This window comes from Ornithorhynchus anatinus, chromosome X3, assembly GCF_004115215.2.
Source record: "Ornithorhynchus anatinus isolate Pmale09 chromosome X3, mOrnAna1.pri.v4, whole genome shotgun sequence".
Classification (NCBI taxonomy): Eukaryota; Metazoa; Chordata; class Mammalia; order Monotremata; family Ornithorhynchidae; genus Ornithorhynchus; species Ornithorhynchus anatinus.
The window spans coordinates 21,152,764-21,164,981 of NC_041751.1; the positions used below are offsets into that span (position 1 = coordinate 21,152,764).

The following is a 12,218-nucleotide window of genomic DNA, read 5'->3' on the forward strand; positions in this document are numbered from 1 at the left end:
CCTGACGCTACCAGTTGCCTGCTGTGTGACCATAGGTAAGTCACCTAACTTCCCTGGGTCTCAGTTTTCTCACCTCTAAAATGGGAATTAAATACCTGCTCACCCTTCCCGTCCCCGCCCCCACACACAGATTGTGAATCCCATGTGGATCAGGGACTCTGATCTGATTGAATTTGATTTTCCCAATGCTTAATACAATGCTTGGTATTTAACAAATATCCTCTTCCTCTTCCTCCTCTTTCATCTCCCCCTTCCCCTCCTGCTCCCTCTCCTCCTCCCACTCTTCCCAGCAGACCAGGAGCTCTTCAAAGATGATTATGGCAAGGGACGTGATTGCCCTTCCTCTTATATAGAGAACAGCGGTTCTCAGCGAGGGACACCTGTGGTTTTCTTCCCATTCGCAGACTGTGCTCAGGAGGTTGGTGAGCTTTCTGGAGAGCTTGTACCCACCATACTTGTAGGAATGGTTCAGTATACAGACTGTCAGTAAGCAAACACTTGCCTTGTCTTATGCCGTCGTGTTGACCCATAGCGACGCCATGGACACATCTCTCCCAGGACACTCCACTTCCATGTGCAATTGTTCTAGTAGTGTATCCATAGCACTTTCTTGGTAAAAATATGGAAGCGGTTTGCCACTGTCTCCTTCCGTGCGATAAACTTGAGTCTCCACCCTCGACTCTCTCCCGTGCTGCTGCGGCCCAGCACTGGTGAGTTTTGACTTGTAGCAGATGGCCTTCCACTCGCTAGCCACTGGCCAAGCTAGGAATGGAATGGGTAGGCCTCTGCCTGACTCTCCCTCCTGTAGTCGAGACTGGTAGAGTACTGGGAACTCTCCAGGTGTGACCCGGAGAGGGGAAGCAAACACTAGTTGCATGAAAAAAACCCTTAAAGGCTATTGCTGTTAAGAAAAGGAGACGCTGATGACCTTTGTAAATACGATCCAATAATTTTCTTATGAACAATCTATAAGCAATCATTAGACATAAACAATCTTAAATAATCTGCTCCCTTTTCTCCATCTGAACTACTTACACACAGATAAGACTCTGTCAGTAGCATCATCTTTGAAAATGAAGACTAGCTATATATTTTTATTGATTGCAGGAAACCGTCTGACTCCAGGAGACTTCAGTGCTACTTTTAATGAGCTCAATCAAAATGGAATTGAATTGATGTAAATACGTCTTCCAGAAGAGATCAACTGTCATTACCCACTATTTAATTGCTCATTCTGAATAAAACCACCAAGAGTGAGCAACTGACACGTCTCCTCTTTGCTGATGACTGTATTATATTGAAAATCACACAAAGAAAAAGAATATTGGGAATTAAACACCTGCTCACCCTTCCTGCCCCCCTTCCCCCCGCTACAGACTGTGAATCCCATGTGGGAAAAAGAATATTATCTGGGTAGATCCATTTATGTAAACAGCAAAGAAATAAAAGTGGAAAGCTATGTTGACATTATCCAAAATCATTCATCTGCTTATGTCAAAAAAGAGAAGAGAGCTATACCCCAGTGGATTCCAAAGATCCTGCTGTGGAGTAAAAGTTATAGGTGAAACAAAATAAGAGTGAATCCTTTTTGCATGTAAGGGAAACATCAGATGTTTCCGCTGGCTAACAGGCCGAGCGTATGCTGACTGGACCTGGTAGCTTTACAGTGACCGCGTAGAAATGACCTTGATACCGAATGTGGAGGGGGCAGGAGGTTGGGATGGGGATCTGAGGGGGACTGAGAGAGTGAACGAGTGGGAGAAGGGGTAAAGACGGAGAGAGCAGGCAAGATGGGACGAATGCAAAAGTGGTGAGAAGGAAGAAATTGAGGAAAGGGAGAGGAGGAGATGGAGGGGGAGAAGCAGAAAGAGAAAGAGGGAGAGAGGAGGAGATGGAGGGGGAGAAGCAGAAACAGAAAGAAGGAGAGAGGAAAGAAGAGGTTCTCAGCCGCCCTACAGCACGGTCATCATGGCTACCACGACTGCCGTCATTTCTCTCCCCTTCATCGGACTCTGAACCTGAATCAGAGGCTCCTCTTATTCCCAGCCCCAGAGCCTCCATAAGAGAAAGTGCAGCCCACTTCAACCTAAAACTGACCAGGAAGCCGTGGGGTATCCTCTGGAGAGGATGTGGGCACCAAGGCCCTGGAGCTATGAAGGTGGCCTGGGCCCTGCTAGGCTGCACGATTGCTGTGTTGCTTCCTGGGCCATAGCCGACCACTGCTGCTGCCCAGATGGCAGTGGAACAGATCCTCTGTGCCTGGGTGATGGCAGGGGCAGGGCCTCAGAGGTTAAGAAGTAGCTTAGCGCTCAGAGTGACGGTGGGCTTCCAGCCACTGACTTGTAGTCAGAGGATCCCCTAGGCTGCCGGGGTTGCCTCACCCACAGCCCATTCAGATGTTCTGGGGACCGTGAAGGCAGATGGCTTGACCTCACAGGGGCTCTGGGCCTGGATGCTAGAGGAGTCCTTGAGCCTCCCAGGGGTGGTAATCTGTTGTAGGGAACCATCTTGGGCCCCTTTCTCTTTTCAAGGAGTGGGGCAGGATGGCCTTAGGGTCAAAGCTAATGGTTTAACCCCCTTTAAGCCAATTCCCTGATGGCTTTCTGACCCTTGTGGACCTGGTCGCCTTGATGCTTACCAATGCTTTTGGTCAGAGCTGAGTGTACAGAGTCTGAAAAAGCCTAGAACGTTGTGTGGTTAACTAGAGCTCACAGGGAAATGAACAAGAAAAACTCAGTTGAAGATGGATTCGATTAGAAAATATTTATTAATGATCTATTAATTCTGCTAGCATTGATGCTTTCTGTGTTCAAAATGTACATTTCCTTATTCAGTGAACGTGATTGGTGTTTACTTGGTGTGGACCGAGTTAGGGAACCAGTGAATCCAATGCGTAATCTACTTGGGGATTTCACCTATTTTTTTTATAGGTACCAAGAGTTCTTCTCTTGCTGAAATCTGCTTATCGGTGAAGTATGCTTCTCAACTCAGTGATCTTTAGTTTTCTCCATGGAAGAATGCTCACTCACAAGCCAGACCAGAGTAGAGTGACAGGAATCAATCAATTGATGGTATTTATTGAGAGCTTTCTGTGTCCAGAGTATCATCCAAAGCACCTGGAAGGGTACAATCTCTGCCCTCAGAAATGGTGCTATTTTCCATTAAAAAAAATTAACATCTTTGAAGGTGTATGCAATCAGAAAAACTTTATTTTAAGTTTCCTTTACATTATAGTTAATAAGGATGCAGGAAGCTAAGCAGTCTCATACATAGTTTAGCAAGCTACCTAAGATTACTAAATAGAAATAATCATAAACAAGCTATGGCACTGATCAGCTGTTGCTCCAGTCTGGCCCACCCCAGCACGCACGGGCTCAGAATGTCAGGTTCCATTGCTCACAAGAGCATTCAAATCCTGCACACTCTATTTCCTCTTACCCTCCCCCTGGGCACACACGCTGAGGTACCAATCTGCCTCCAAAGGTCCCAGTAGTGGAGGATGAATAATAGTCCTTCCCCAACCTTGCTAGGCACAATCCCATTTTATGTCCAATTATCAAACAAAACAGGCAGCTCACCCCAGAATGCCAGCTCTCCCTGAAAGACCTTATGGCCTTTCCCCAATCAAGAGGGGATTTCCCAGGTTGGGGTTGCTGAATGAATGAATGGATGAGAGAGTCGATTCAAGAGGAGAAGACAGTCAAGGAGGGACAGTAGCGAGATACTGCTTTTGACTGATAAATCCATGGACTGAGGGAGGCCTCCAATCATAATACCACAGATAAGTATCCATTACGCCAGCTTCCTTGACCTTTTAGGTGATTATGTTTCCCTCAAATGTGTTTGTTGGCAAGGGCGACATTGTTGGCAGGCAGACATTGTTATGGGGATAAGGACATTTGAAAGACTTTTCCCTTCCTTTGCCAAGATGAAACAATTGGGCTGGGACCCAGTCCTGAGAAAGACAGTACGCAACGGACACCACAACATGATATATTCACAAAATGGGGAGGAGAGATGTGCCAAGATGTCTGAAGTGAAACGTGAGTTTGAAGTACATTTACTGAGTGGGGACTGCAATCAATTTGCAGAATGTCATATCTTCCTGTGGTTCGGCAGCCTGCCCTGCCCTAGATTTCCTGAGGGAGAACCATATCCCAGAATACACGAGGCCAGATTTCTCTCCCCAGGGGACAGCGGATTGCCCCCTAGGTCGCTCTCAGGAGAACAAGGTAAAATAATCCTGAAGTGGTTTCCAAAGGTAGAGGTGTTACGAGTAGGCTGAGGTCAAGAAAAGAACGAGAGAACATGCCAGCATTGGAGCTGGGGACTGCAGAGGATGAGCTAAAGAGGATTTGAAAAAACACACCTCTGGGTTAAAAAGAGAAGGTGTGTAGGAATCTATATTTGGTGTGTCCTTGTGAATAGAGCAAGAAATAGACACAAACAAATATCCCCACCACAGCTCAGCCTTTCTTTATTAGCCCATGACATAGAAAAGCACGGAGCGCTTTAGAAGTTCAAAGCACAAGTTGAGAAACTAGCAGGTAGAGAGTTAAAAACTTGGATCAAGCGGGAAGGTGGGGAATTCTTGCGAGAGAATCACTGACCTGGCTAACATTTGCAGAGTCCAACTGAGCAATAAGATGTCCTGTGCAGATAAAATCTTTTAATTTTTTTTAAATGTGATTATCTATAGAGAAATACCTTTGGTTAGAGAAAGGAAGGCTATTATAGGAACCCAAGCCAATTGTTACAATAAATGGTATTTTTTCTTATCTTAAAAAAAAAATGTTAGCTTAACTTGTTTGGAACCCTTCTAGATCTCCCCAGCCTAACTGCCCAAGTCCATCCAACCTCCAGACTCTGTACTTGAGTCTGAAAATGCATATTAATGAGCTTTGCGTGTATGCGTAAATAAAAAGAATCCCAACTCTTTCTGGTACCTTCAGTATTTGTTCTTTGCTTCTTCACCGGGTTCCCCGTATTTACTCACAAGATAAAGCAAGAGCTAGCCTTCCAAATTAGCATCATCATTTCGTAGCCAACAAGGCAGAGCATTAGCCTTTGCTGGCTTCCCCTCTTTTCTTGTATTTAAACAAACGGTTTCTTCTGGATCTCTAGTTCCAGCTCACCATAAACGTGTCGGATGGCATCACAATTCAGGCTTGCTATTATTTTTCGGTAACCTGGGGTCCAAGGTCGACATATTTCTTCCCATTTCAGTGTAGAATTGGGAAGAATTTCTCTGAAGTTATTAAAGAGAAAGAAAAGAAAAAAAGGGAATCAATCAATGGTATTTATTGCATGCTTACACTGGGCAGAACACTCTACTGAGCACTTGGGAAGGTAAATACTGTAAAATTAGTAGACACAAAAAACCCTGCCCTCATGGAGTTTGTGGTTCATAGGGGTAGACAGATATTAACATTAATTACAGATAGGGAAATAGAAGAGTTTACAGATATGTGTACAAGTGCTGTGTGGCTGGGGGTGGAGTGAATATCAAGTGCTTAAAGGGTTCAAATCACTCTCCTCTCACTCTCCTTTCTCTTTCTCTTTCCTCTCTTCTCCTTCTCTTTGCTCTCTCCTTCTCTGTCTTCTTTGTCTTAATTCTTCTCTCTTTCTCCATGCCCTTCTTTCTCTCTTCTCTCATTTCCCTCCTCTCTTTCTCCTTTTCTCACCTTTTCTCTTCCCTTTCTCTTTCCTTCTTTCTTTCTCCTCTGCCATCTCTTCTCTTTTTCTTTCTCCCTTTCTCTTATCTCCCACTTCTTTCTCCTTCTCTTCCCTTCTCTTCTCTCCTCGCCCTTCTCTCTCTTTCTCTCTCTCTCTCTCTCTCTCTCTCTCTCTCTCTCTCTCTCACACACACACACACACACACACACACACACACACACACACTTTTTCATCCTTTCCCATATATCTCAGATTTCTCTCACTTCTGCTGTCTCCGCTCCCCTGTCCTATAAAGACGAAAACGGACTCTCCTAGAGTGTGAGAAGGAAGGAAGGAAGGGAGGGAGGAAGAGGTAAATCTGGTAATCAGGCCTAGCTCCTTGGACTCCCCCCCACCCACTTTGCCGGGGAGGGGGTCTTTTGTCATTTTGGTGATAGAGAGAGTCAGGGATGCCCATCTTTGAGGTGTTGGCAGCAGGATGTGTGCATAGGGGCAGGCACAAGAAGATGGCAACCCTATAAAGATGAATTAGTGGACCTAGAGAGGAAAAGAGCCATTCTAAAATTGGTAAATGGAGCCCAATTGCAATGATTTTGTTTGCCTGCAGATCAGATGCTGTGACAAATGATTCCCAGTAATGTGCTGAGACATCAGCATAAAGCAGCCATTTATCATTTTGAATGCACGCAGGCAAATGGGATTATTATTAAAATAAACTGCCAATACCTATGGTTTGCCCTCTGATGTCTAACACTCCATCTTTACTCTACCCAAGAAATTTAAGATGAAAGACAAAATGACTAATTCAGAAACTTTTCCTTTAAATAGTTCATTGGATCTCATATATAAAACAAAGCAACTAACAATGACCCCATCCCAAGAAACAAAAACAAAAAAACAGCCAAAATGAGACAGATGAACCATTTGATTATCTTGGTTTCCAAAAATCTCCCCAGCCTCCTGCCGTGCATTTTAGACACTCAAAGCCACAGCACCAATGGGAAATGACTACGGTCCTTTTTGGGTGGTCAGATGACAGAAAGAGCAAATATTTCCTTAGGGGTGCAGGTTGGTTGACTTGAATCTTGGTGCATGAAACAAGAAAAGAACCTTCCACCCTGTTCTTCTAATTGCCGATAAAGGCTGAAGTTTCTCTTTGGACTTTCCAGCGTGAAACTTTCAGGTGGATAAAATGGGACTTCCAATCAATCAATCGATCAATCGTCAGTAGTATTTATTGAATGCCCACAGTGTGCAGAGAGCTGTATTAAGTGCTTGGTGGAGTATAATTAGTAGAGACGATATCTGCCGAGAGACAGCCATACCAGGAAAAAGGAGGTTGATAGTGTTTGGAGGAATAGGGAGTGGTCCTCATCTTTGAAAGTAGCAGAGAGATCAAGAGCTAAGGCTAGAGACCATTAGATTTGGCAAGGAGGAGCTCACTGGTGACTTTCGAGAGAGTGGTCTCAGTGGAGGTAAGAAGGTAGAAACCAGATTACCAAAGGGTCAAGCTGGCAGCTGGAGGAATCAGTATTGCCTGTTGAGACATCACTTGGGGATTGACGGCCACTAAAGAGTTCTCCTGAACTCCTGATGAGGAGATGCACATTATGTCGCCATGTTATGTCAGGCACTGGCAACGGGATTCCATCACTGGGGGGGATTTTGCCCGATCCTAGGCCCTGAATTTCCTCCATATCAGGGAGTAGACCAGTTGAACCACACTGGACAGTCGACAGTCCCACTGCTTGGGACAGAAGTAGAGCTTGGAGACTTGGTTTGGAAGCAGAACTGACTGCCAATCCGAGAAAGCCCAGGCTGCCCTGCAGGCCGGTGGAGAGATGGCCCATTACCCAAGAGGCAGAGCTCTGCAGGAGTTCAGGAGAGCCATCTACAAAACCTGGGCCTCTGGAGTCGGTTTTGTTGGCACCGTGGTCCAACTCAGTCTGGCTTAATGTGCTTCCCATTTAAGTGGAAGTGCCATGAAGGAGTTGAATCATGAGTGGCATGGGCAAGACCTAAGTGGCCAGAAACTTCTTTTGGGAATGCCCTGATACAAAGGGACCAGAGAGAAAACTGTCAGGGAAAAGCTTTGAGAAGCTACATTAAGGTAGTAAATGAGTTACAGAAAGCAGCCGCTCCCCCTGACTCAATCAGTCAATGGTATTTATTTAGCACTTACTGTGTGCAGAGCCCTGTACTAAGCGCTTGGGAGAGAATGGTACTGTAGAGTTCATTCATTCAATCATATTTATTGAGCGCTTACTGTGTGCAGAGCACTACACTAAGTTGGTAAGCGCTCCTTCTCCTCCCCTTCAATCCCGTCAGGAGTTATTGGGGTCCAGTCACTGCTCTTTGTATGATGATGGGCGCCAGACCCCAGAACACCTCTCTGTATCAGGGCAGTCACCTGGACCAGGAAGTGGCTTAGTCTATAGATTGTAAACTCCTTGTGGGCAGGGAATGTGCCTACAGTAAGCCCTCAGTAAGCATGATTGATTGATTGAGATCCTTGTGGCTAATTACAAAAGGAAGGTGTGAGTACGGGTGACTTGGGCAGCCATCTATGATCAAAGGTGGGGATCTATCTTGACCGCTTGGTTGTTCGGGCAAAATTTCCAGTGGAATCTGCTGGCCGTGACTTATGCCAGCCTAAACAACATGTGGTGTTTCCATCGACTGTGCGTGTGTTCTTGGAGAGAGGATTGGTCATTCTCTCCTGATCACTCAGAGACCAGCCGCCCTGAGCGACCCATCCCACTAACAGAGGGCAGCCTGGAGAAGGACCCCCGGGGAGCTGGGGAGGTGGGGGTGCAAGCACAGGCGTCTGGACTCTGACTCCCCGTGACTGATTGACATCTGAGCTGCTGCCCCTGGAAGACAGTCCCTCCCACACAGCCCCCAAGCTAAACTCTTTTATTTTCAGAGTATTCCTGGGGGGCAGGAAGGGGGAAGATAATCTACTTGCTACAAGACGAATCCTGAGTCTTTTAAAGAGACTTTTTTTCCCTATTATATGCACAAGTTCACACTGCAGAGCTGAGAAAACCATAAGTCAGAGCTTGGAACCTCTCTGAGGAGACTCATAGCATGACCTTTATTCTCCTCTTCGATTGCTCCTGCCAGTGCTTGCCTTCCAGGCACCTCAGAATGGAGTCATCTTTTCAGGGCTGGAAATGAAATAGGTTCCCCCCCCCTCCACAGCCCAAACAGCCAGCAGTGTGGCTCCAGAGGTGAGGACCCACATTGCCGCAATTCCCATTAATGGAGGGAAATAAAGGGTCTTGTGGTGTGAGCAGCAAGAGCCAAAAGGAAGTCTTTGGGAGGAACATGGATTTCTGTTCATAGCAGCAGGAAGTGGAAAGACTAATGGGAAGAAGGGAGGTAGTAGAAAGCACCCCAACCTTATACAGTCCCAGAAGTGTGAATCTCCTCCATTTAGTGTCAGTGGGAACTAGGTCACGTTAAACTCGGTAAATATGGTCTTTCTCCAGGCTGGATTTTCAGAGCCTGACCTGGCCTGGCCAGACTCTCTCTGGGCTCAGGCTTAACTCATTTGAAAAACCGTGGGACCTGAAATGCAACGTTTTCCAAAATGTGCTTGTGCTAAGGATTGGTATTGTTAAACAAGGCATGGCCCCTTTAAATGGATCTGGCTGCTGACACTGCGGCAGCAGGAGCTGCAGAAACAGGAACACTCAGCAGGGAAGGAAAGGGTAGACAATGCCAAAACAGAGAAAAACATTTAGCCGGGCACTTAGCCTCCCTCCTTCCCTCTGGCATTACGCTGTGGGCGCCAGGTAGTGTGGCCAATGATGGCCACTGATGGCCACTGACAGCTCTAGAGAATTCAGGACACCCCTTTGGCAATCCCTCATGTTTTACTTAAATGTTTTTTTTTCCTTGCCAATAATCCAAATTTAGAGTACTTCAGCTCCCAGTCACTCAAGAAAACATAGTAAGAGCAACAGCAACAGCACTAAGAATAAGCATAAAAAACACTACTTATTAAGATATCAACCGTAAACACCAATGTGCATTTATTTACCCATCCAGACAGATATAAAACAGCGACCCGTGTCAAAGTACAGGCAGAGGTGCTTCTCCGCCTGTCTATTCCTGGAGATTCAGCCCTGCAGCTACTTGGTGTCTGAGTGGGAGGGAGTGGAGGAGGGAAGGGGAAGCTGTAGGAGGAGGGTACCTCTGTGACCTAACGCCAACAGCCTGGGGGTGCCTGGGGGCGGGTGGGGGAAGGGAAATGGAAAGGACTGTGAGCCCCATGTGGGAAAGTGGCTGTGTCCAACCAGGCAATCTTGTATCTATCCCAATGCTTAGTACAGTGCTTGCCTATCATAAGCACTTGAAAAATACCATAGATATTATCGGTAGCAGTAGTAATATTGAGAGGCTGGCAGGAGCTTTTTCATTTGGGAACAAACAGCCAGGGAAGCTGCTCTGACTTGCTCCGCACTGCATCTCCTCAAGGGACTGGGGAGAGGGCAGGGAGAAGACACTGACCCTTTCCTCTCCATTCAAACTGCTGCCAAATTAATCCAAGCACAAATCTTATCCTGCCTTGATCACTGCATCAGCCTCCTTTCTGATGCCCCTGCCCGCTGAATGTCCTTGTGGACCTCTCTGCCCCCTGTCTCTCTCCACTCTAGTCCATACCTTACTCTGCTAGCCGGATCATTTTTCTAGAAAACTGTTCAGTCCACTTTTCCTGACTCCTCAAGAAGCTCCAGTTGTCACTTATCCACCTCCGCATCAAAAAGAAACTCCTTAGCATAGATTTTTAGAGCACTCAATCACCTGGCCCCCTCCTACTTTACCTGCCAGATTTCCTACTACAACCCAGCCCACACTGGTTTGCCAATCTATTTACTGTATCTCGATCTCGTCTACCTCCCTGCCGACCCCTTGTCTCTGACCTGGAACGCTCTCCCTCTTCATATCTGACAGACACTCACTATCCCCACCTTTAAAGCCGTATCGAAAGCATATCTCCAACAGGCCTTCCACGACTAAGCCCTCATTTTCTCTTTTCCCATGTCTTTCTGCGTTGCCCTGGCACTTTAATTTGCACCTTTTATGTGCCTCTCTCTCAGCCCCACAGCGCTTATGGCCATATTTGTGATTTATTTCTTTATTTTAATGTTTGTCTTTCCTTCTAGACTGTAAGCTCATTGTGGGCAGGGATTATGGCTACCAACTCTGCTATATTGTACTCTCTCAAGTGCTTAGTACAGTGCTCTGCACACAATAAGCTTTCAGTAACTATGACTGATTGATTGATTAATTGGCCAGGCTCCTAGAGCATTTTTCTGAGGACCCTCAACCCTCTGATTCACTTCCAGGCTCTTGGTGTTCCCCTCCCAGGGCCATTTGACCCCTGCCATGGGATCAGCAGCAGAACCTGGCTGTGGGAGCTTTGGCAGAGGGAGGCTAGGTGCTAAAATGATAAAAAGAGGACATAAAAGTTTCCAGGACTATTTCAGAATCAGGCCAGCTGGAACCCAGATGAATATCCGCTCTAGACCTAGGACAGAGGGGCTCCCAATCCGCTTGGGTTTGCCTCGGTACTGGCCTAAAGCAATCTTAAGGTTGCATTCCCCAGGACTGCTGGACTGGTGGAGACCCTTGCAGGGCTTTACTCTGCAGAAAGGATGGTGGTTGGTCCTCTTGGCCAAGACGGTGGAGCGGGGCCTGGCCACTCCACTGGCCAAGGGAGCCTGCAGGCACTGAGTTCACTCCAGCTCCAGTAGACTCCGGCACGGCTTCTCCCTTGGTGAGCGGCTTAGTGCAGGAGGAGAGACTGGGTGCTTTGAACCAGGTCAATCTATGCCCAGAGTCTATGCCCAGGGTTTTCCCATGCCCTCTATATGCCACTGAGACCAGCTGCCATGGGGCAGGAGATCTGGCAGACAGTGGTAGTACAGGGCTCTGCCCACAGAAAACACTCAAGAAGGAGTGCTTAATAAATAGGATTGAATGAATGAATGGATGAATGGTATTTATTGATTGAAAGATTGATTGATAATGACACAAGGATATGGGCAGAAAACACCCCAGCCTTGCCTGGAATGACCACCACTGGACTCGCAGTAACCCACCCTCTCCTAGGCCCCACTGGAAAGCCCCAGCCAGGGCCGCCTTTCTGCTCTCCAGGGCTATGTGGAACAATCTGGGATCCCGGGGCTACCGGCACAGAGCGGCTCCTTGATTTCCACATTCCCCTTCTAGGGCTGCTCTCGGGGCCGTGTCTCAAGCTCTTAACAATAATTATGGTACTTGTTCAGCAGTTACTATGTGCTGGGTAGAAACAAGTTAATCAGGATGGACACAGTCCCTATCTCACATGGGGCTCATGCTTTTATGAAATTTTACAGATGAGGGAGCTGAGGTACAGAGAAGTTAAGTGACTGGCCCAGGATGACTACTGCAGACATGTGGCAGAGCTGGGATTAGAACCCAGGTCCAGTCTGGCCCTGCCCTGGAGCTCCCTTCTATTACTTAGAGGTCACAGTAGGAGTTGTTGTTAT

General features: G+C 46.8%; 1 protein-coding gene and 1 non-coding gene across 4 annotated transcripts in view; both read right to left on the reverse strand.

The window, feature by feature from the left end:
* Nucleotides 1-720: 720 nt before the first annotated feature.
* LOC114807739 lies at nt 721-858 on the reverse strand. The gene has a single exon (XR_003755814.1). It is a non-coding gene; the product is annotated as a small nucleolar RNA SNORA7 (small nucleolar RNA).
* A 2,321-nt stretch (nt 859-3,179) lies between these two features.
* F13A1 (coagulation factor XIII A chain) overlaps nt 3,180-12,218 on the reverse strand; it is a 144,801-nt gene continuing 135,762 nt past the window's right edge. For all 3 annotated transcript variants that reach the window (XM_029054049.2, XM_029054051.2, XM_029054050.2), the window contains exon 15: nt 3,180-5,248. In XM_029054049.2, the coding sequence (XP_028909882.1) occupies nt 5,095-5,248 (154 nt within the window). In that variant the 3' untranslated portion in view covers nt 3,180-5,094. The remainder of the gene's footprint in view (nt 5,249-12,218) is intronic.